The sequence below is a fragment of the Triturus cristatus genome, chromosome 8 (genome assembly GCF_964204655.1).
Source record: "Triturus cristatus chromosome 8, aTriCri1.1, whole genome shotgun sequence".
Classification (NCBI taxonomy): Eukaryota; Metazoa; Chordata; class Amphibia; order Caudata; family Salamandridae; genus Triturus; species Triturus cristatus.
The window spans coordinates 1,540,533,395-1,540,559,077 of record NC_140591.1 but is presented as its reverse complement, the minus strand read 5'-3'; the positions used below and the strand labels follow the sequence as shown (position 1 = coordinate 1,540,559,077).

Genomic DNA, 25,683 nt, shown 5'->3' with positions numbered 1-25,683 from the left:
CTGTAAGCCGCTGAGACATGCACTTCAGGCGGCCTGTGTTGCATTACCACTGTCAATCGAAACTCCTACGGTGGCAGCGACAATGGTATGGGAATGGTCAGATATGTGACTAGACTCTAGGGATCATGTGACTGGATTGGGGTGGCTGTTCTGTAGGGGAGGGGGAAGGGCATGTATAAGGTACTAGGTAAATAGGGGTATAGTCTTAATTTTATCAGACAAATGTCCTTGCTCACTACTATTGGCGTCCAGTAACTCATTGTAACAGCATGGTTGCACACTCTGAGGGCAGAACAACTAGAATGTGGGATCAGGGAGCAGTTGGAGAACAAGCCCCCATCTGCTGCTTTCCACACCAGGAAATATGTGATTTTACATGCTGATGTGTAAAATTATTTTGTACGTGCCTGCAGTGCATGCCTGTCTGTAACAAATTATTTGTATGAAATATTCGAGATTTGTTGGACCCTTTTCTTTGTGTTCCACACCAGCTTTTGTTTTTGATGTCTCTCGCGATCACTAGTAATACAATGAGCCAGTCACTTCTTCAATAAATTAAGTTTTATTTGGAATAGCATAATTTGCAACTGAGTTCAATAAATTACAGAACAACCAAAAATAAAAATGGCGAACGACATTTGGATAATTATCTCAGCGTAAAAAGATTCTATAAGTTAATAAACTTGTGTGACGCACTGCGACACGCTAAAGGGAAAAGGAAACATATTTTAAGTTTCGGCGGCTGGTTTCATGAAGTGGGCTTCCGAATTGTCCACGACTGACCAGGAACTGCTGGGCGGCGAGAGTTGCTGTCAGGAGTTCTGAAGAGAGGAAATAATGCTTTCTACTAGCCAGTGTTACCACAAGAGAAAAAAGTGACACCAGTAACCTCAAAGCAGGTCAACTTTACCACTTTGTCATGGCTACCTGTTGACAAATGTCTGCCGTCACCTACAAAATTGACAATTTAAGGCATAATGGATCTCGTATTCATCTCTTACAAGCATATCTTTGAAAAATGTGCCTAAACTGAGCCCATCTGTTTATTAGCAAAGATGAGGTTTACTAGCAACAATGAACTCAAATGTTATGTCAACCCGGACAAACAAGGCGTGTACTAATTGTTTCAAATGATCTGCATGGATTTAGTACCCACGAACAAGCATAGTGCTGTCCATGCTTGACCCACTGAGTTGTCTCAGCCTTTACCGGACTCCGCTCCATTTGAAGCTTTCTGTTGGAGACAGAGCTTAACAGTTGAAGATACATGTACAAAATCCCGAGGCGAATAAAGATGGGTATGTGTGAAAAAAAACAGACTCGCCACGTTTCCATATGGACCTACCCAATGGTGGTGTAGGTCGTAAATACCTCGAAGATGAGGAAAGCATGGAGAATGGAAAGCTGTTTTACTTGCCAAGAAGGGAGAACTTGGGGACAGGTCAATTCTGCTGCTCCAGAACATCAGCAAATAGCAAAATTCAGAAGAGGAGGGATGACCGCTTCGAGGCTGCACATTCCATCATTCATTGTCATCATATCTGTGTTTTATTTTGCTCAGGATGTGCCCATTCTATTTTGGAATAGAAGATTTGTATGTGAATGCACTTTCATGTCTGCCTTTTGAGCCATCAGCTAGGAATAGTGCCTTTCCTGATACACGTAGATAACAAGTCAATTGTTTTCTTACTTCCTCGCTGCCTTTGTGCAGAGATGGGATGTTTTTCAATCGGCAAGCAGTTCTCTGAAGCATGTTCCAGAGCAGTCGTTGGGACCGCCAAATAACTGAAATGTTGCTCCATATTTCACTTCAGATGCTATCAGGTGGGTTCTATCCACCACGACCAATATACTCGAAAGTGATGACACAGGTCTTGTGGAGATGTCATCTAATGGGAACATGCGGCCTGCATTGTTTTTGTTAAATTATGTAGCATTGGTCCGAAAAATTAGGACTGCTAAATCCTTCTCATGCACGTATGGCCTGAGATGGTCCCCTCACTGTCTATGAGGACGCAGAGGCTCTTCCCTACAATCATGCACATTGGTTGAGAGCAGATGTCAAAGTGAAGTGTTTGAGCCACCCTGCCCTCATAGTAGATTTATCTAGTGCAGCCGTAACACGGAGCTGCTACGATCCCTCTGAGAGACCTCAGCATAGGTAACGCAAGACCTTGTGATGTGCTGCATGCTATGAGAAAAGAAAAGAGGGTTTACCCAATATCCCTAAGAACCTGGTTCATAGCTGAGCAGAACAGAAAAGTTAACTTTCTCTATTTTATTGATGTTCCTTTCTTTAGGCACAATTTATTTTATCATGACAAATATTAACATTATATAAATGACGCAAAGCGACCACTTTGCTGCTTATATACATGCTTTGAACCATCGATATGGCTTGCAACTAAGGGAGAGCAAATTTTGATCTGCATTTGTCAAAGCACAGGAATGTTTAGAATTTTTTGGTTTGCAAATGTGTTTGTAAAAACTTCGCAGACATTTGTACATGTATCCATTTAATTCTACGGAGAAGCATTTGTCCATGAAAATCAACAGAATACAATGTAAGGACCTGGGAAACCTAAGCAAAAGGCATCAAAAGATGTCAAACATGATGACATATGATTGTGACAGCGATAAACAATTTTTCAGTCCAGAGGTTGATATCCTCATAGGTGAAAGTAGAAAAAGTAACATTTGACAGACTAATGAAACATCACCTTCCAACATGTGTCTATTCCACTGCGGATATGGTAATCCTCTCTGGGCCTTTTCCTAACATGATTAACAGGCTCACTTGCCACACATGTAGCACCGGTATTCAGAATAATCAGTAAACCGTTCCATCACATGGCGGCGAGTTTGGGACTAATCAACGAAAAAATATTAAATACAGCAAATCGCAAAGTATTGAGATGTTTAGTAGTGGTTACAATGGTCCCTCTCTAGAATTTGAGATATTTGAGTTTGAGGGTATTAAAATATCTGATAGAGACATCAATAGTGCTTCTCTTTTACAGTTTTGAGGTCTTTTAATTCGAGGTGAATTAATGTCAACATTGTTTTTCTAGTGCATTTGTTTACTAACCCTACTTCAACCTCAGTGAAGGCAACGGATGCATAAACTTCTCATCATGGTCCAACTACTGGTTTTCTATATGAGACTTCTAACAATCGAGCTCTGACTTAGCTTGAAAGCCAACGCCAGTTACATAAAGTGCCCCAAGCATGCATCAACTGTCTAATGCAGTGCAGTCCGTTACAGCACATTACACTAAACTGCAGTTTGTGGCAGCACAACCGAGGCTATTTTCTCAATTCTCAGTTGATGTTGCTAAGTGGTCCATGCTTGCCATGAACAGGGCAACTGCACTTTACATGACGTATGCCTCTGAAGACGTCTTGTTCGGTCGGGGGCCAGGATTGTGGGAGCAATATGTCTGGTGCTGTGTTACCAGGGGGATGTAAAAGGGGATGTCATTTAGGGCAGGTGAATCCCTTCTGCATTGCACAATCTTGCCTACATTTCTGAGGTACTAGTAATAAGTGAAGTGAAGCAAGTTTCTGTGTGTTACTGAACATGGCGTATAGACAAATCTAGTTATAGTAAATCTTGTTTAACTGCCTGGGTCAGACTGTATAAAGTTGCCATTTTGCCTGGATTTGACATTTGTTCTCCTTTGACGCTTAGTTTCCAGTCTTCAGTTTTTTGTTTCTTCAGAACTGTGCATCAGGTTGTAAATGTGCTGTAGACTACTGCTGCACTAACGTAGTTCAACCATATCAATATCATGTATACCCGTTTTACTTTACGCCCCTCTATCACAGAGTCCAACACCATATAATGCAATGCACATGTATCATCTACCATTCTGGAAATCAGTCCCTGGGAGTCATTGATTTCTGTGTTTCTTTGCCTCAAACACCCACCTCAGCTCCCACTGTTGGATATGAATATGACGAAACAACGGTACTGGTAAAGATGCAGCCAGTCTAGAATGTTTAGTTTTGGAATCTGACTTCTTAGAATCATGTGGGAAAAAAGATAAAAAGACAATGTTCTACTGCTGCTCTCAGAGTTGTGCCTTAAATCCCATCAAAGGTCCAATATGCTTTAATGTCTCATACACAAAGGAACCACTTTCCTTTGGGTACGGTGTGCACCCTATGAACCAACATGGAAACATATTACATTTTGGGGTCCACCTCCTGCTTACTGAGTGTGCTGCAGGGAATATTATCCACAGCAACTGCATGGATAGAAAGCAGGACAGACAATTAAGCAGGTCATTTTTTGGCTGTTGTGGCTCCCACTGTGGCAACCCACAGAGTGAGCCAAGGATATGTGTTATGAAGCAAACTACACAATTCGTAGAGTAAAAATGAAACACCAAATGTTCATTAACTTCAGAGAAGAGAGGACAGCATCACCTTCAATAACGGGTTCTGACTACGAAGAACTGAAATGTGTCAGGCAACTTGATGTCGCCGTATGCCTTATGAAACCACAGTGCATGACCTTCTGGCATGTGTGGTCCTGATGGTCGTAGTGCATGAAGCAGGAGCAGAATTCTGTGGGTGTTTTTGTTGTGCACGTGATAATGTCTAAGCGTTGGAGAAGTAGTATTGCCAAAGGCATGATAACGTGGGAGCAAACTGGTCATCTGTGAGAACAGACTCAATCTGAAGTATTACTAGTACCTTGAGGGTTTGGTAAAACAGTTACTGCCAATGAGAGGTTGGCTTCTTCTCGTTCTTCCTTTCTGAGGAGCCCCTACCTGTTGTAGATGCTGATTAGCTTCTCCTCTCTGCAATACTGATTTATTTGTTCAAGAAGACTACGAGTTGAGGAGTCCAGCTGTTCCATTCTCTGCTGGAATCATATTAGCTAACCCCATGGCGCATGGGATGACTTTTCAACAATGAAGAACCATTTGTGGTTGTCAAGTAGGAGTTTTTTTTTTTAAAGAACTGTGACTTTAACTTTATTTAAGAAATATGTTTTCTGTCTTTTAGTTAAAGTGACTCATTCTCTCAAGTTGGAAGTTCCTCAAAAAATGGAGCATGGGTATTTTGTAGACAGGAAGATGGAGCTATAAAGAACAAGTTACCCCTGAAGTTCTGTCCGACTCCCTAGTCCTGAAATGTATGTGGCCCGAAAAAGATGACAGGCTAGCCAGTCCCATCTCTGTTTTTAGGACTAGTTGAAAGAAGAGAAGGAAGAAACACTCTGGAGAGTTCATGAGAGGTAGGAGATATCCCATAACTTCCCAGAAGAGGGCACTGGAATCAGTTTGTTTTGTACAACTCTAATTTTCTTTACAGTTCAAGGCTTGTCTAAAACAGGTTTGTCTTGAGAGCATTGGGCTTCCGGTGGAAGGAAGACAGAACTCCAGCGAAAGGTCCGGGCACTGCGTCTGCCGGCTGCCAGGCCTTCAGTAGGTCAGCTGTGTTAGAGCTACTGGTGGTGACGCCAGGCCAGAGAGGGGCCTTTAATGACTGGTTGATGTGGTTAGGTCCAAGGGTTGACACTGTGCCTGGACTGGGGCTCAGGCTGCTACCAGGGCTGTTGAGGCTGCCAGTGTTTTGGAGCGAGGCTGTGCTGTCAGGGGTGGGGCTGCAGTTAGACTCTTTCGACTCGTCATCTTCAGACGAGGAGCGTGTGTCAGACTTCTTGTTCATGGAGCCGCTGCTGTTGTTGTTGCCGCCTTTGGAGTTGGCTGCTCTTTCCTGCTTGCGGAACTTGGCCCGTCTGTTTTGAAACCAAACCTGCATGTAGCAAGAGGAAAAAAAGGAAAGGAAAAATAGAAAGTGTGAAACATTAGTGACATTGACAAATTAGTTTTGAAAAGACACATACTTACTGCAGCAACATGCAGAGGTACCAGAGTCCACACCTCTTGAGCTTACATTACATTCTCTGACACAAGGCATCGCACCCCTTGCCCCCACCCTAATATTGCAGTCTCCATTGCAATGCACACCAACCCACCCATGCCTTGATATTCCCTTCTTCGAAAAATTGCATGGTACCCCCTCTGCTATAACCAATGTTCAATGCAACGCAATTCTGGATATTTTAGCATTCTCTACGGGAATCCCTGCCATGTGACTGCAACTTTGTACCATGTGTACACCTCCTCCTTGTGCCCTGATACTGCATTCTTCCCATGCAGCACCTGCAGCGCTCTACTGTTGCCCTGCTCATATGAGTTCCACTACATCTCATGACATTACTCATGAGATGATCGGGCTTGCAGAATTGATTTCCTGTGTAGTTTTCCTCACTGGATTGCCACTGCGTCCACCTCTGTTTCTAGCGCTAGATAGATGAACTGTATATGTTACTCCAAGGGAAGATGCATTTGCATCTGGTAAGATCCACTGAAGGGCGAGGCTGCCTCTGCTGCTCTCAGGATGAACATTAGCATGAAGCGCGTTAGAGGAGACAGCTTGTGGTGCTAGTGCTCCGTCAGCACATTTCAAGGCATGTGGGAAATTGCTTACAGAGGGCATTTGGGATGTATGTGCATTGATGTATAATTCCACTGCTACAACTGCATGTTGACATGGCATAGTCCATCAGCACCGGCCCCACTAAATACAGCCATTTTAATGCATCTGGTTCTAATTGCAAGAAGTGTGAGTTTTGTGAGCATTACGTTAATCATGGACAGCGCATGACTCGATGCATTAGCACAATGCTCTGCTTTTGTTGCTATGAACTGACACACCTACAAACACACCTATTTCCCTACCGATTTCAGCAGAACACAATAGAAAGATATACCTTAATATATCAGAAAGCAAGACAGGCTGATGGAAGAAAGGTAAACAGTGATGTAAATGGACAGGCCCAAAAACAGAGAAATCGAACATACATACTGATCAATCTATAGTAACAGACAGTGCAATACTAGTTGGGTCAGGGTGGAAATTGTCTGAGCCTTTTGTACTATGCGAGGGAAGTTTTTATTTTGTTTGTTCCTGGTCGCGAAAGGTCTGACTGCACCTGGTGTCCTTGCTTGATTGCTGCTACAGAATGGTGAAGAGGGGGGGGGGGACTAGCGACCTATGTCACGCTCCCACTGCCTGAGGAAGTTAAGTTGTGAGCAGTCCAACAGCTTGCACCCATCAGAGTTGCCTGTACAGGTAGGCCTGCCTGCGACAGGACAGAGTGACGCCCTTTGACAAGTCCAAGCAGGGCCGGCATTAGCACTGGTGGTGTCCAGTGCATAATGTTTGTTGGCGCCCCCCTCAATTCCCTCACTACTACCCTTTAACAGTGCCACTCAAGTCTCCATAACCACTCTCTCTCAGATGCATTTAATTAGTTTTATAGTGTCACTCATATCAGAGTAGGGTGTCAGAGCACTTTACATCACACACACTACACAGAGACAATCATATGTGTGTAAATCAGTGTATAGGAAACGTTACGTAAGATAGACGACTACAATGGTAGACAGTATAGGTTAATCGTGCTTGCTCTCGAGAAGCAAAAACTCAGAATTTAAAATATAACACCATGGCTGGAGCTTATCTTTAATAATCAGAATTGATTCTATCCAAATGTCCCAAAGGGTTAGGGGTGGTGCTTTCTAAAAATCTGGCCTGTGGTGAGTGGACCCCCATTGCATATGCCAGCCGAGCTCACATTCCCATGGAACAGAGGTATTCGCAGCTTGAAAATTATGCCATTGGCATTCTCTGTGGATGCCGGAAATTCCACCTGTATCTTTACAGACCTGCGCTCAATATCTACACGATAATAAACCCCTTTACCCGTTATTTCAAGGATCAGTTTACAAACCGCTGCTGCGGGTAGAAAATGAATATTACAATCACAATAGCACTCTCTGTCAGTCAAATACAAGCTGGAGCTCAGAACCCTGTGGAATATTTGTCATGACATTCCCGGCCTGCCACCATTAAGGAGGAGACAAGAACTCAGTAAACAGAGGAGTATGTGAGGCTTGTGGCAGTGAGGTCCTAACCACTGTCGATTTTGCTTGATGAGATCCTGGAAGTTTAAGAGGCAAATGACTGCCTGCAACTGATGGTGGAAAAATCTGAAAAGGAGGTTAGAAGATCCACAAGGGAAATGTGTCACGTCAGATGGAAGTAGCTTAACGTGTCCTTTCATCCTTGTACCATGCCTGGCATGGGCTGGCAGTCTCTACCGAAGGTCATCTCATGAAGGGCACGATGGCTGATTCCTTACGGCTTGACTACTCATGTTGTCCAGTTTGTGTGTGGGGTGCACCAGGGCATCGCCAAGACCAACGGCCAAATTCTGAGTAAAGTATGGTTTCCCAAGCTGGACGAAATGGTTGAAGAGGCTGTTCGAAACAGCGAGATGTGCAAGCAACAGGGAGCCCTGAGCCTTCCCCTCCTAGCATTATGGAGGTGGTACCCAAATCTCCCTGGGACTGGACCAGGGCTGACTTCGGGGATCATGCCAGATGGACGTTACATTGTTGTGGTGATTGGAGTGGAAATCGTTGCTACTGCAGCTGCCAGTAAAGTTATTTCAAAATTCCGAAAAATCATGGCTACCCATGGTCTTATCCAACACAGCCAAACAAATAAAGGCCCCCTGTTTCAGGGGCAGGAGATAGCAGATTATCTAAAATCTTAAAGTGTGAAGCAATGTAAGCTCACCCCCCCACCCCTCCCCGTGGCCCCAAGCCAACGGCAAATCATAAGGGTTTATTCGCACTGTATAAAAGGTTTGCCCGCATTGCCCAGGCCATCAAACAGAATGTGGAATGGGTCGTTCATTCATTCCTGAGCGAATACCATCAGACTCCCCATTTGACCACAGGTATTGGCCCACATTTGGCCTTCCTGGGCTGGAAGGTTGTAGATGCTATCCAACATCATCCTAAGTGGCTTCCAGAGGAACCACAAAGGGACCAGGCAGGCTTATCAACACAGAGAGAGACAGAATGCTGAGGCCAGAAAGCGCCAAAAGAAGAGAACTGCAGGAGGGAGATTTAGTAATAGGCAAAGGGCGATATACAGGAAGCAAATTCAGACTCCCTTTCAGAAGAACTCCCTTGAGACAGGATACCATGATGTCAGCCCAAAGAGGGTCTGGGGCAATACAAGGAATATATCATTGTTCAAGAGACCCCACAGATAGGTGGGAAGACAGAAGGAAATAAATACATTCGCAGATGCATAAACATACAGAGAGATAGACATACATACATGTATGGAAACAGAGACAAACGGCAGGCAGTAAGATAAAAGTCAAGCAGGCATGTATGCATCTATACATAGAACCGCAGGCTGGGTATAGGCAAACGGGCGGCTAGGCAGCCAGATATACAGACAGAGCAGAGAAGTATACACGAGCATGTTTAAAGACAGCTGTATAGACAGCCATAAAAAAACTGATGAAAATGTCGACAGTAACCCTACAGAAAAATAAAACATAAATACAAGCAGGCAGACATCAATCTATAGCCTTGATCAAACTGTCTGCCCAGTTGGAAAAGGGTCGCTGATAGGTACATGCCTGACGCGGACATTGAGACACAGCAGAAGTAATTAATGAAGAGCAGTGGACTCTGCAGGGGTTGACACATACACACTGAATTTTAGAAATAACTTGGAAACCAAAATACAGTCCTACTACAAAGTTGAAATACGCACGGCAACTAAGCGGTCGCTTGCCACTCGGAAGGCACATAGGTTTGAATTGTACAAGAGGAAACTATCATACCATATTTTTTTTAATTTCTTTTCTCCTTCCCCTTTCCCACCATTGCTATTTCCTCCGTGTACCTTCCTCTCTGTCACATTCCTTTTTCCGGATCCCTGATTCCTGCGCTCTCCCTCATCTCTCTGCTCTCCATCACTCTTGGGTTATTATAACCATCTTTCATATTTTGTAGGGCTGCAGGCCCCGCATCCTTTCACATAAAATTAATGTATCTTGGAACGCCGTACAATTTTTTTGTGTTATACTAACACGTCAGTAATAAAAAAACAAAAAAATGAATACAGGCGCTAGCCGATGGCAAAGTGTGAGGAACGCGTCATAAATCAAAGGAGTTGGGGCTCGCGCCTCACCATAGCCTTGCGTCACCCACGCGGGGGTTCGCTCGTTCTTCGTCTTGCGTCACCTACGCGGGGATTTTCGCGCCCGGATGGTTCAACGTAAAGGGGCCGCGCGGCCCGCGCCTCGACGTTTGCTGTGCTTCACCTGCGCAAGGTGCTCGCGGGGAGGGCACGCGCGCCTATCGGAGACGGTCCTCGAGAAACCGGTACCTCACGGAAGGCTCGAGGACTCTATCGAAAAAGACAGAAACCGTAAGCCATGGTTGAAGGTTTTATTTGGTGAGCAAACCACGAAATGAACGAGGTTACGGGTGCAGCGTTACCTAAAAAAGTACTTTGTTTTCTTAAAATATATATTTTTTAAATACTCCAGCCTAAGATTTATTAAGCCAACACGTTTTTGCTGTCGGGGAAGGCGACTTGGTGAGTATTACCCTCGCAACTAGAGTGGTGCTATGCGAGCCGCTAGTTTGACGCACATTGAGAGACAGTCATTGCAGTACGTAATGGGCAGGTATGAAAAACTGTAGAGAAATAGTGCCAGGGCCGGCTTTAGCACTGTTGGCGCCCGGTGCGACAATGTTTGTTGTCGCCCCCATACATGGTGGAGGTGGTGACCACCTTCACCATGGATTCTTTCACTATCACCTTTAAACAGTGCCCCTCAAGTCTCATAACCACTCTCTTTCAGATGCATTTAATTCTTTATATAGCGTCACTCTTACCATTGTAGGGTGCAGAGCACTTTGCATTACACACGGTACACCAAAGTTGGACGTTCTCATTTATAATAAGAAATGAACCATTTTTACAACATTAATCTATGGTCTAATGTATACGTTGCAGGGTGCATGTAGTTCTTTGAGGACAATTAATAGTTCACTGTTCTGTGTTAGGATTTTTACTTATTTACAAAAGATTGGGGCAGATTTATGTTCCCTGGCGCAACCCTGCAAATCACCAGGGATGCGCCAGGGAAGATGCATCACGCAAGTTTGCCCTTGCGCCACTGCAGATGCGCCGCATTTACTATGCGGTGCATCGTGGCGCAAGAACAAGAAGATGCGTGACGCATCTGCCGGGGTTAGGTTGGCGCTGTGCTGAAGTTGTGTCGCAAGCGCGACACAACTCCAGCACTGTTCCAACCTGCCCTATCCCTAACATGGTGCGTCACACCTTACGCCGTCTTGAAGCAGGCGTAAGGATTTGACGCACCAGCGTCGGAAAACTGACTGCGTGAAATCTTGTAGATTTCACTGCGTCACTTTTCCGAGGCTTTTTCCAACGTAGACGTAACGCCCACCCTGCATACATTAAACCTGACGCGGGTTTAATGTGGCGCAGGGCTTTACCACGTGACGCATCTCCCTAGATGCGTCACATTGTAAATCTGTCGCAGCATGGCGCTAGCTTTGCGCCACCGCTGCGTCACAAAAGTGACGCAACGCTGGCGCAAAAGTGGCGCACAGGGCTTGTAAATCTGCCCCTACGTCTCTTAGAAAAGGAGTAACCCACTGGCCTTTTTACATCATATTCACTTTGAGGTCTGAATGGTACACGTTCATTGCCATTGCGGGATATTAACCCTCTGTGCTATTTTATTATCAGTTAAAACCTCAATTAGACAAAATTTCGAACTCTTCAGGAATAACTTTAATTGCTGGAGGCAAAGAACACAGCAGCAGGTGATTTTAACAGCAAAATAAACTTGGAAACTCGGCGCCCCCTGAAGCCAGCACCCGGTGCGGTGGCACCAGTCGCACAGCCCTAGTGCCGGCCCTGAATAGTGCTCATAATTTTGGTTGCTACCTTTCAAGACAATACAGAGTGGAGGTAGGACCCTGTGCAGAAAAAATATAGATCCCAAAATGAGAGGTTTTCAAATTCTAAGTGTTAGGAGTCGGTACTTGAAAAGACCATTTAATTCATTTCAGTATTAATTTCGTAGCATGGCAATTCAGTCCCCGTTTGCTTTAGTCATTTAGGAATGGTGTACAAAGTTGGGAAAAACTTTTGAAAAGATTTCTTTGCATACTAGCGGTCTTCATTTTACGTTTAAAAGAAGGTAAATAATACTTTTAGCTGATAGTGGTCATGCCAGTACAAAAAAAGCTGGTCAGGTGTCAACTGTACGCAAAGCAGGGGCGGCTCCTCCACTAAGGCGGGATGAGCGTCACACCATTGCTCTCAGAAAAGTGATAAAAGGAAAAATAAAATGATAACTTCGTTATTATAATTATTTTTTTTGTAGCTATAAGGCTAGGTTAGGATGGGGCTTGGGTCACGGGGAGGAGTGGTGGGCACACTAAGTGCGAATGACTGTTTGGCTGGCCGTCTTGGGCCTGCCAAACCGTCATGCGCACTTTGCAGGTTCTCCACTTGCACAGCCTGGTGAAGAACATGGACAGGCTCCTAGTCTCCGTCTTGACCAATCACAACGCTGCGTTGTGATTGGCTTAGGGAAGCCTGTGTGATTCCTGCTTCTGGGACTCACCAGGAAGAGAAGCAACAATGGGGGAGAGGCGGCGGTTGTGAGGAGGTAATTGTTTTTTTATTTTTCATCCACCCTGCCACCCCATTCCCAGCTAGCATTCACTGACACAAAGCCCTTCCAAAGTTAGGCTGTCCTGCATCTAAATCTGTTCTCCCTTTCTGCCTTGTACACAGCAAGTTTAACTGGAGCTTAAGCTTCTTTGTGTGCTGTTTCTACCTGAAAATGGAACTAAGGCAGAGAGTTATAAAGAGGTTTGCCTTGGATCACACAACGTTGTAAAGTAAGGAGGTCGGTGGCGGTTGGTAGGGAACGGGGGTGGCAGGGAAAGGGGGTGACAGGCCGGGTGGAAAAAACAAACTATTTAAAAAAAAAACAAAAAAAACGTACCTCTTCCCGGTCGCTATCTCTTCCCTGTTGTTGCTTCTCTTCCTGGCGAGTCGCGGAAGCAGGAAGCACACAAGCTCCCCTAAGCCAATCACAACGCTGCAATGCACCATTGTGATTGGTCTAAGTGCTGTGGATCGGCGCTCAGATGGGGACTGGGAGCCTGTGCATGTTTTCCACCAGACTGTGCATTACACATGCCTAGCCAGGCCTAAGATTTGATCTCCTTGGGACCATTTCATTGCCAAAAATGGTAAAGAGATGATCAGTAATAAGAATACAAATATAAGATTATAATTCAAAACTATTGTCCTCAGGAAAACCAAATGTATTGAAGTTGTTTGTCATTGCTGCAACATGTTGAAATCACCGGTATTGTACTTATAGACTGTCCAGTGACTGAACCAGTGGTATCCTATGCTGAGAAATTGAGTATGGTTTAAAAATGCCACATGACATCCTCTCTCACAAAATATTTGGTAATTAGAATAGCAATTTCCAGCTGCAAAAGTAAAATTAATGACAATCCTTCCGAAAGCCTAATCACAGAATCAAGATTTGCTGAATTTTAAAAGTACAAGTTGCAATCAAAAAGCTGAAAATCCCAACATAGTTTATTGCTGGAGATCGTGCGTTTCCAGGGGAGTGACATGCCCATAACTTATGAGAATGTGGCACACACCCAACAATATTCCCAAAGACGTTTTCAACTGTCCAAATCAATGTAGCCCTAAGTGCTGTAAACACCCCATATTTCCCAGGAGAGGAGGGGGTGGCTTCTCTAAACGTAGGACAATGATTGTTCCGCAGAAAATAGGGAAATTAGTGAAATATGTAAATGCACATTTACCACTTGTTTACTCCTTCGACTTGTATGCACCGCACAGAGGCATGGTGTAGTGTTAGGTGCAGAACAATACTTGCCTGTATTTTCGAACGCTTTTTGCTATGGGTGCTGTGAAAAAAGGAAGTGTTAGCTCAAGGGCCTTGACTATAGATTTCCATTGTGTCAAGCTGATGCTCACACAGTCTCTTGCTTACTGGTCAAGATGGGTTTGTTGCATGATATTATGATGTTTATGTTAAGGCGCTTTATGAGTGTGTTATGTCGCATTACGATACGTTGCAATTACTATATCATGTTGGATTCTACTACATTGCCTAACGATCCACTTGGATACATTATGTATCATTATTATGTTTTAGGCTACATTTCCCTTTTAGTTACGTTCGATAGTTTGATATGTTATTTCATGTTGCTCAAGGATGCATTATGTATTTTTTCCCCTATGTAATGTGGTTGCAGTATGTTATGTTGCTTTGTCCTAAGTTACTAGGGTGCATTTTGTTATCTTGCAGTGTGATGCTTTGAGTTTCATTCCAGTGCTTTAGTCTATGTTTCATTGAGTTAGGTTGTTTACTGCTGCTGTATGTTACAGTGCGTTGTGTTAGGGTAAGGTGCATTATGAATTTTACTCTGTGTTATGTTATTCTACACGGTGTTTGGTAATGGAATACTGTTATGTGTGAAGGGTTAGAGAGGTGTAGAGGTGGCTATTTGTGGTTGATTTTGAAGCTGCCTCAAATTGATCTTCACAAGCCTTTAAACAAAAGGTGAACACTAGTGTAAAATCACCTATAATATTGTTTGATACCCATGTTTTCTCGGTTTTATACACCGTATTCCTATCAAACACTGGCTCCAGGGTAGCACTGGAAAGTAATCACATTAGAGGAGTTATATCAATGAGGCGTTTGCTCGGGAGTGCAACCACAGAAGTTTCGTGACACATGAACAAACGCTTTTCTTTTATGCAGCTTGTGATGCCTGTTTAAGAGATGGGATGTATGCTTGTAGCTTTATAGTCCAAACTGATCTAAAAAGCTTAGACAAATCAAGGGGTACAGAGAAAAAGTGAGGAATTAAGGGGTAGAAAACGTAATACAATTGAGTAGTAAATAAAGTAGAATTTGAGCAGCTGAGCGAGGGGATAAGAAACGAGTTTTGGGGGGTAGGGAAGTCTAGAGTGCACAGAAATGATGTATGGAAGTGCCAGAAATAATTTGAACCACTAGTAATTCATCTTTGTGCATTCTCTTCCATACATATTGGATCACATATGCCTTTATAGAGCGATTCAACCTGTTGTGCCTGCCTCAAAACAGAACACGTATCTATCAACGAGCATCTTTATCATTGTCTGTCGCCTGAACCTTCTCTTATTACGTATAGTTCTTTCTTGGGAGCTCTTGGCTAAATGCCATTACCTATTAAAGCACAATGCACTAGTGAAAGTTATTTAAGAGGGACAGTACCCTTGCTAGTAACTGAGCACAGCACAAAGAGAGCGAACTGTGCATTCCATGATTCATTTTGGTTTGATGTGTCATGGGTGGGTGGCATTTTTGACATCCTGCACAAGGGTTCACCGATTTAGTAAGGTTGTTTATTTTTTGAAGCCCAGTACGGTGATGGTAGTGCTCAAGGTTGCAGGATGATTATTCCATAGTCTTGGAGCTGGCAGTGAAAAGACCTTCCATCTCTTGCTCTTTCCCCCCCCCCCCCCCCTCTCCTTCCCCAGCAGAATGCCCCAAACTACCTTTACATCTGCAGGTGAAGGTTCTGCAGTGTGCTTCACTGACATTACCTGAGAGTCTATTTAGAAGTAGGTATATGGTTTTTGATCTGGTTTAACATTGGGGTGTACACATGATTTCAAGTTTAGGCACCATACACCTATAGCACCAGAGTAAAAAAAAAAAAGCGGGTGTTCATGATTGTGATGGCCGCCTGATAGATGTGTCCCCCTATACTTTGTTATGGACCCAAAGCACAATGTTACGATTACAATGGCTGTACCATGTACGGTGCTGAGAACGTTTTGAACACAAACCCAATCCAAACATGGTTACAGTGGTCATTCCATAAGCTAGCTCACCTGAACTCTAGCTTCGGTGAGGTCGATTTTCAGCGCCAGCTCCTCTCTGGTGTAGATGTCGGGGTAGTGCGTCTCTGCAAAGACTCTCTCGAGCTCCTTTAGCTGGGAGCTGGTGAATGTGGTCCGTATACGCCTCTGTTTCCTCTTCTCGTTGATACCCGAGGGGTCAGAGAAGAACTTGTAGGGAACTGAAGGAGAAAAAAAAGACTAAGCTTAAGGGCTTTAACATTGTGTTTGTCAAGATGGAGAGCGCGAGGTGAGAGCGATTCAGATAGACCACAAAACATGTATCTGGGATTTGCCCAACTACAATGACTCCAAAAGCCACAGCTTTTTACCCCAAGGTTTCAAACGCCACAATTCATAGATTTCAAATCGTTTATGTAATTGCTATGGGTATAAATACAAATCACTGTCCTCTGTACTTATGTGTTTTATATTTGACTATGTTACCTTCATTAATATTACTATCCCAATCAGTGCCATAACGCCACACGGTGGTGTATCCGTGCCCAAAAAGTAACATTGCATACTGTTTTTTGTACAACAAAAAAGTGATAGATGGAAAGCTTGAACTAATCTCGGCCCCCTGTAATTACTATGGCCACATCCCAGTCTATCGTTTTTTTGGGCTGACATAAATTCAAGCCTTCCATCCATCACTTTTTTTGTTTTCTTCTTTGTAACATTGTAAGCGGGACAGGTATGGCGAGGTATGGATGTTATGCTAATTGTGTTACTGGAACCAAGCCGCCTGAAAAGCCCCAAATAAACTGAAAACGGTATTGGGTTGCTTGTGTTACTGTTAAGAGAGGACCTCACTTGGCAGTTCGTGCTGGACTGTTCCTGTTGGAGTAGGACAAAAACTGATTTGCATATGGCTAGGTTTTTAATCTGAGGTGGCATGGTTGCAAAATATCGATGGACTAGGATGTGGCCCAAGTAATTACCAGTGGCCGAGATTATTTTAAGCATCCCATCTATCACTTTTTTGTACAACCAGTAGTGTTCGCAGAAATTGTGTTACGATTGTGAAATATTTGCATAATCACAGTAACTACATATGTTTTATACTTTCTCCTTAATGGTGAATTAATGTTTGTTTTCTAAGCACAAGCATGCTTTGAATATGCACTTGAGTGAGTACCTTAAATCAATAATCAATCTACACATGAAACGTAAATAAAACACAAGAATTCTGTGCAGTCATCTTTCTCTTTTTTTGTGGGAAAATTGCAAAAAACAGTTGTCAACCCACTGGTCCAGCAGACAAAATGCACTTTTAAAACAGCATTTAAAAAAAGCTATAAAGACTTCCGTGAAAGCCTTTACTGACTACGTAAAGTTAATTATTCTTTCCTGTTCTTTTTACTACATATTGCAGTGTTCAACTTGTTGCTTTCAGTGCATGCCTCCCCCACAATAAATCATTTTTACATCCTACTAATCCAAATTTAAATAATGTACTATAAATGTTGCATCCTTGCGAATTATAACCCAGAAAAAGCCTTCTCTTGATTCTGGGGTCATTACTAAACAACACGAAAGACTGTATTGCGCTTCTGTGGGTGACAGGTTTTGACCAATGCTTAGAATAGAATTTTCTCTTTTGTCATGAAATGTAAAAAATTCATAAAGGCTCATTTGTATTGAGGTCCAGTAATTCATTTGCGGGTTCTCTTGACATCTACAAATCTCTTGGCCATGTTGTTTATTATCATCCTGTTACCACAAACCCCGGTCTCATAGGAGAATAATGCTACTTTGAAGCCTCTGACCGAGGAGCCTTTATCGTGGACCATGCAAACACACCCAAGAGTTAAGTGGTGGCATATGCAAGTTAGACCCAGAATTCACTATTGATGGATGAGGCAATTGGCTTTAGTGGCACATGGGTTCTACTGTGATGCCATCTGATTTGTGTGTTCTTATAGACACATTGGTTCACCTGTCATGTTTCTGTTCTTTCATAACATGTGTGTGCTTGTGCATATGTGTGTATGACCATTTATTGAGGGGCTGACATCGTATCATCAGGGTAGAACAAACCAGACCGTTCCGCTACCCAGTCAGAGGCCTAACCCATTCTTGACCATTTCTAGATTATACCTTCCTTACTCTCTGGGGTTTTAACGACCTGAAAGGCTATAACTCCAGAAGGGACCACTAGGAAGTAGGCTGAAGTTGTTTCACCAGGACTGTCACCCGTTGGTCATTCCATTCCTGTAGGTCATCCTTTTTTATACCTTACCTTCATTATTTTATTTCTTATCACCACGAGACTGATCATGTCAAAATAATTAAATAAATGAATGTGAGGGTTTATGGGTTGACTCAACACAGAAAGAGACTACTTCACTACGAAGGAGCTTCTGACTTTTGGTGGATACAGCCTTTGACCTTTTTCTTCCTCCTCAAATCTTGTACCTTCTCTTTGAAATGTAGGTAGCAAGTGCAGATGGTGGATCTCCTTAAAAGAATTGTAGCTACAAGCAGGCACTCCTACTCTGCTGACACTATGTGAAATTTGCGTGTCCAAAGATTAAATGAAAAGTACACTTGGGAAGACTTCCCTATCCTATCGTAAAGGATGCTCGACTTTACTAAGAATACTAAACTGCTGCAAAGAAGCACCTATTGCAGAGTATGCAAGATTACTGTAAGTGTAAAGGATCCTCAACTGTCACAAAAAAGGCTTGTTTATCGCAAAGAAGCTATACCATCACAAAATGCTTGAATGTGTCAGAAACACTCCTAATTAAAATGCACCTGTTGCCCAGAATGCTTAGCATTCGCAAAGAATACGCTCCTATAAAGAGCACACTTTTGTACCGAAAGCTTGACTTTGATTAACAATCCTACTGTATAACATAAGATACGCTGTTAGTGCAAAGAATGCTCAACCATCACAAATAACTCTTGATGATTGCAAAGGACTACGCCTTGCCAAATAGTGGTCAATTGTTGGGAAAAGCATGCTTTCCTATCATGGAAAATGGCAGAGACTCATAAAGTGCTTACATTGCAAAGAATGATCAACACTAAGCTACAACTGCGAATACTCCACTATCACGGGGACTATTATTGCATTACTGAAAATACTCCACTGTCACAAATATTAATCAACAGTCACAAAGACAAGTAAGCTAGGTAAAACCTGCTTAAATGTTGCTGCAACACTTATTATCTAGAGAATACCTGAGTACTGCAGAACTGTTCAACCACCACGCAGGTTCTGCGACTGCCCTAAAGAATACCCAACTGTCCTAAATAACACACTGCTCTTCCAAACAGTACTTTAGCCCTGCATAGGACGGTGGACTCTGGCTTATAATTCTTTATTAAGAGTGCCTTTCTGTCAGATGGAATATTTTTAGGAAGGATGTTTGACAGTGTCAAACCGTTCTCCGCTACCGGAAAGAGTGACTGACACTCACATACAATATGTGACTTTCATAGAGCGTTCTTAAATAGTCTGCTCTGGACCGTCATGAAGAATTCTGGAAAATCACAAATAGCAGATAACTACTGCAAATGAACTCTGCAGTCAAGGATATCGAACGATCCTAACTAATGCTCCACTATTGCAACAAGTACTTGACTGTTTCAAAAAATAGATGATAAATAATGCACATGCGTCGCCAACAAGCTCACCTATCCAGAATACTGGACTAGCCCAGAGCATGCAGACATATGACAAATACCGCACAGCCATCACAAACCATATCCACCTGCTGCAAACAGTAAAAGACATCAATGACGGAGAATACTGGACTAAGTCCGACAACTTGACCCTAACAAAAATATTCCACCATGTGGTAAGCAGTCCTCTTCCATCGCGAAGAATGCGGGACTATCACAAATTATAGTCTTCGCGCAGACAAGCGGGTAAGGTGAAAACAGCGTTCGACCTTTTGAAATGGAAAAAGAGCCATTGCGCTGCCCCTTCTCGCCGCCGGGTCAAGTTTCGCCTTTTGTGCCGCTGCGTGCTGATGTTGTGGAGACCTCCGGGGGCGGAGAAGCTTGCAGAAATGTCCCTCACAGGGATCCCTCTTTGGGAATCTCGCCCTGGGGCATTAGAGAGGAGGGAGAAAATGTGCTGCTTCTCGAGGGAGGCATCCACAAGAGAACACAAACAAGAAATACAAAAGGTGCTCCAAGCAGATGGCCTGCGCCCGCAGCCACTCACGCTGTAGGTAGCAGCGTGTGCGCACTTTGAAGTGCCCTTTGTCGCATGCATGTGAGATCTTCTGAGCACTTTTCCGTCCCCCGCTAAGACCAGTGTAGATTGAATTCGCTTGTGAAATACCTTCAGTGCATTTCCAATAGAAGAAGGGCGCTTTCGAGAATACCTCTAATAAATCGACAGCTGCACGCGAAATCCAATACTATGAGTGATGCAGAGGGACACTGCAGGTTGTAGAGTCCGAAAGTGTGACTTCTAATTTCGGATCACCGCGTTGTGATCCTAGACTAAACGCTGTTTCCCTGTTCCTTCGGCATCATTGTCTGAAGACATTACTAGCGCATTGAGGCGGCTTAGGCTACGGTGTTCAGTGGAAAGCAACCGCTCACATCTGAGAACATATGTGTTCTTCACCCACATTCAGATGGGTCTGAAGTCCTGTCATGGCGTTTCGGGTCTTGCGCTGAGGCCCTGCAAGATGCGCACCGGGCGCCTCTGTTCCAGTCTGACAGGACCCTCCGAGGAAGGCAGCATTATTTAATCCGAGGCCGCAGTTCCACCTTGGCGCCTATCTCTTGATCCGATACCCACCGGAGGTAACCTCATTACCCATCAATGTGCTGTGACTCTCCAGGTCTTAACCTCATTAAAGCCCCCCTCCATCCTCTCCCACATAACTTACATCTCTGTATTTCGCACAAAATGGACTAATACGTTCTGGTTTCTCCTTCTTTCCCCCGTTGCAAACTCGGGTATATATATAGGCATTACTTTCGCTGCAATAAATTCATTGCCACCCTTGCAACATTTTGATGACTTATTTTCACACACCTGCAGGGCCGGACTGGCTACCGGGCGTTTTGGAATGCTGCCAAGCTGGGGACTGATTCCGTTGATGGGGACCTGCGTGTACTGAACGAAATTCGTTTTGCTTTAATTATTTCGAAGTACACGTAGGTCTCCATGAACGAAATCAGCCCCCACCGCAGTGAAATCAGCCCCCTGCTCGGCAGAATTCCAAAACGCCCGGTAGTCAGCCCGGCCCTGCAGAGCGCACGTTTGGCTAAGGTTATTGTTATATATTTGTTATGTTTTAGCAATTTATTCTTTCCTGTGCTTTATACTACTTCCGCCACCTCCATAAGACATTTTATGCTGGAACATGACTGGCACCATAGTGATAACAATGACATTGCTTCAGTTTCCCCATCACTGCATCAATAATAACATGCCTATTACTTGAGCATAGCCATGTTTAGCTTGTTTGTGCCATTCCATTAGCGGGCATTTCACGCTCATGGTTCATAACTGACTACGGCGGAAGCCGATCCTGACTTTCATCCTTACAATGCGGATAAATTGAGCATTATGTGGGTGGTAAATCCGGACGTCTGCAGTTAAAAATGACAACGTCGTGACATGGCAACATGTGTGCGAGCGAGCAGTTTATAAAACAGTTCTATATATAAGCCGTGAGCCTGGTAACCTCTGCTGGTTACAGCGCTATGAAGCCGCCAGGCAGCGTGACGTGAGCAAGTGGCATACTAAACAGTTGTATTAATAGTGCACTAATGTGTTTTAAAGTGGCTGTAAAACAAATTAATTAATTGTGGATACGCTTTACATCTATTTGACCGTCTTGGTGAATCATCGCCATAGCCTTTCATCGCTGCATCCTTTATTCTCCCTTTAATGTTTAAATGCCTCTGTGGTCTCACACACATCCCTTCTGGTGCAGGGGTCTCCACAGAAATAAACACAATACACCGCTCTCTTTGCGGCGCCTCAGTGGCACGTTTACCTGTGCTGTACGGCGAGGGCTGGTGGTCCCGCAGCGCCCCCAGGGAGCAGTTGGCCGTGCTGAGAGGGGGGCAACCCGGGCTGGTCCCGAAACTGCCTCGGAGAGGGGTGTACTGGAAGCTGTTGGCCTGGCTGCAGGAGCTGAAGTCGGCGTAGGCGGAGGCCTCCATCGCGGCCATGCAGGAGTCGTACGAGTTGAGGTACGAGTAATCCATTGTGTACATGGAGGAGGGTGGGCCCGTATAGAAAGGGACCTCCGAGGAGCCTCGCGCCTTGGAGAACTCGGGGACGGAGAGCCCGTGTTGCAACAGTTCACTCACAACAGCTGACTTAGCGGCAAACAGACATCCCTTCTTTTTAAATCTGTCTTTCTCCTGCCCTGTACTGCTTTTTTTTATTTTCCTCCTCAACCGTAAAGGGAAACCTCTTGCTCTCGCTGTACAGCGCTCTCAGTCTTCTTGTCCTCGAGGGCTACGGGAGTTGGACTTGACTTCCAGTTTGCATCCTCCGGCGCGGTGGTTGTATCTTTTTCCTCCTGTCGGAAAGTCCGTCTTTTTATCCTCTCCTAGGAGGCAAGGGTCTTCTGTCTCCGAACAACCCCTCGGGTCTGGGATGTCGTGCTGGAGTTTCTCTACGTGTAGTGTTTCCAGGAGTCTCCGCGGTGCGTGGTGCTCTCTCGCAGTGCAGTAACCCTCCCTCTCCACGCTCTCTCTCTCTCACTGCCTGAACCCCTCTGGCTGCGAATGCGCCTCCCGGCTTGTATGAGATGCTTCAAATATACGTGAGAGGCAGGGGAGAGACAATGCGAGGCGGTGGTCTCTTTGCATGACAATGTCTCGTCCCTCTGTAGTGGGCAGTGGAAAGGCCAGTCCCCTCCCACCCAGAGCGCATCACTAATCTGTCTTTTTAACCCCTCTGGGAGGGGGCAGCACGCCCCTTTTCCATTTCTGTTTTCAGAAAAGTGTACATTTTCATACCGTTTTACTTTTTTGTTTCAGTATACGGAGGTAATACGTTATTTTAAAAACACTGGAGACATTTTCCAACCTGAACAACCGAGTATTAGAGGCTAACCCGGTGTAATTTAATTACACCTTGGTTTTTATTTTTGTAGAACAAACCGGATTTCACTAATTCTTTTATCTTATTTGATTTTCGTAACAATTTTTCTCCCGTTAAAACCAACAATTAAATTAGGCTTGTCTTATTTATTTAGTTTTCGAAGGTAGTCAAGCTGCCAATATTTCCGGGCCATTTCATGCCATCCCTCAGCCTCGGTCACTTCATTTAACAGGACCTTTTCTATTGGTAGGTGACTGTGTATTACTGTCTTTTTTTTCTTTTTTTTTTTTTACATTTGTTGTTAAATGTTTTCCTTTCCACCGTTTTGCTTGGTCGTTAGTCGTTTATTAGCCGATTCTTAAGATGATATCAACAATAACAGTAAAGCAGCTGATAAAACAGCAATTTGAAATCGAGCGTTTTGGTTTTTTACAATATATGTAGTATTGTACCTTTTTTGCACTGTTTCTGATGCAAACATTGCATCTTTTAAAATGTTGTCGATACAACTTTTGAAAGGTGGCTACGGCATGCAGCTTCTACAGTCACATACACCATGCTTTCCCCAGAAATGTAGGGGTGACGCATAAACTCACCCTGACTCCACGCCCTGCTTGTGTACATGGCATATAAGTTGCACTGTTTTTTGTGTGTAATGTATCTCAACTCACTTTATGGCACGCTCTTTTAGTGTTCGGAAGTTCGGTTATATCGCAGCTACGACTGGGTAGCGTCAAGTTGGGTAATCGTAGCACCTGGAAGCGTTAGCAAGGAAAATGCCATTTTATGGCTTTGTGAAAAGATCTGATCTGATGGGGCCGGAGCATGCGTTACGTTAGATAACATACTCTAGATTATAGTATGTTACGTTTAGATACACTATTATGTTTTGTTTGTTAATGTTTATGGTTTACAAAAAGCATTAAGACTACACATTGATATAAGTGAGCATCATGGAAGCTATAATAAGACCTACCATTTTTATTATTTTGCTAAAGTCTATAAATTCACACATTTTAAATACCCGGCTTCAGCGGGAATACCCTTCCCTTCCGTAAGTAGCGGCCCCTTTCAGCGCTCCGACTAGCTCCGCTTGGCGCTAACAGCGGTCCTGCATATCGTCTGCCTTTGAGTATTAAGCTGCCTCGGCGATCTGGTTTCTCAGAGGGGTACGGGGTGGTCTGGAGTCTAGTCTAGTGTGGACCGATTCGGAGGCCTAGGTGTTCGTTGGGGGCAGTGGGGGCTGATCATCGGACAGAGGAGGGTGCACCGGGAAGACCTGGCGTGCAATGATACCCGGCTTCATTTATGATCAAATAATTCATTTTCTTAAGATATTCGCCTGCTCTTCTTTTCTAAAGGAAAGTACCGTTTGCAGTTGCACAGAAAAGGGAAAACAGAACCTAGATCCGAATGAAATATATATAGGCACACTCTACCTTCTCTTACTCGTCAGGTGGGTGCGTATGAGGAAAACGTGTACGCATTAATAGAGTTTGTGTGCGTGTGTGTGCCTACATCTTTTTGCCGTTAGCGGACGAACAAAGACAAATTAAGTGCTCCCTAGATTCATATGTAATGATTGGTTCTCAAGACAAGTACAGATGGACATTGTGTCTGTTATAAAAATGAAATATTTATATTACAGAGGCACTTATTATTTTGTACTTTGTATATGTTTATGAAATATATCGCGCTACAAGCCCTTATTAGCGTGTGTGTAGTAAAACGAATGTCTGTAGACGTAAACGCTCATTATTCGTTTATCACACTTTCATACATGTATATATACATACTTAATCCGCACTTGGATTCTTAGTACAGGCTGTATATATGCTTGGTAAACGAATAATGCCAGTAACGCAACAGTATGTGTATCCGTAATATTCCGACCATACGAATGTTATTTACACAAACGGCGTAAGTTGGGAGATAGCTGTACACTGCGCGCGCGTGTTCTCCACACACAATTACAGCTCGTATAAGCATTTCACGTAAACACTCGCATATTAATGTAGTTATTATATCTGTTCCTCCCTGCATCGCCCTCCTCCCCCTTTTTCATTTAAAGAATGAAACTGATACTTAATTCTGGACTTTGTTAGAAATGTTCTTTCCCGGACCTCTGAGCCCCTCTTTAAACCGACCATGTTTTGTGGCTGTATTTTGCAGCAGACAGGTAGGATGGGCGTCTCTCTGCCACTGGCCATTAACTGGTTAATAGGGCCATTAACTCCTTCTGAAAGCACATCTTGCTTTCAATCTCGCATGTAAGGAACCTCATCCCCTCCCTAATTCAATCAGACACTTGAACCACGCTCACTGTCAGATGGCCCTATATAGCAGGAGTTTTTTTTATTTACAATTGGAAGGAGAGGGAACGAGACGATTAGAGGGAGGGAAGAAGGAATACAGGAACTGATGGAAGGAGATGCGGGCGTAAGGGAAGCAGAGGGGGAGCACGAAGGTAATAACGGCAGGAAAGACGGACGGAAAGAAGGCAAAGTCGGGGAGAGGGGTAGTTGGGCGGAAGGAGTACATGACAGAAGGGAGAGCGTGCGGAATGAAGAAATTAAGGAGAAACCGGGAGGAAGGAAACACATGAGAAATGTAGTAGCGGGGAAAAGGAGAGCAGGATTCTGGAATGAACACACCTCAAAGTAAATGAGCCAAATTAACAAATAAAGAGATTGAAGAGAAAAGAACGAATAGAACCGAAACAAGTAAACAATTAAGACGTACAAGTA

The 25,683-nt window shown here is 43.9% G+C and overlaps 1 protein-coding gene across 1 annotated transcript; it reads right to left on the bottom strand.

The window, feature by feature from the left end:
* Window positions 1-543: 543 nt before the first annotated feature.
* PHOX2A (paired like homeobox 2A) lies at window positions 544-22,625 on the bottom strand. The gene is made up of 3 exons (XM_085623406.1): window positions 21,876-22,625; window positions 15,889-16,076; window positions 544-5,769 (listed from the first exon to the last, which is right to left on the bottom strand). Exons 1-3 carry the CDS (start codon window positions 22,096-22,098, stop codon window positions 5,338-5,340), a joined length of 843 nt encoding a protein of 280 aa, XP_085479532.1. The 5' UTR covers window positions 22,099-22,625; the 3' UTR covers window positions 544-5,337.
* Between the last annotated feature and the right edge of the window lie 3,058 nt (window positions 22,626-25,683).

Bases quoted from the DNA above. Each gene is read 5' to 3' on its own strand.
- PHOX2A (XM_085623406.1), bottom strand. From the start codon at position 22,098: ATGTACACAATGGATTACTCGTACCTCAACTCGTACGACTCCTGCATG. The intron at 16,077-21,875 runs GTAAACGTGCCA...TTTCTCCTTCAG, and splicing joins GCCCTCGCCGTACAGCACAG to TTCCCTACAAGTTCTTCTCT. The intron at 5,770-15,888 runs GTGAGCTAGCTT...TGCTACATGCAG, and splicing joins TCACCGAAGCTAGAGTTCAG to GTTTGGTTTCAAAACAGACG.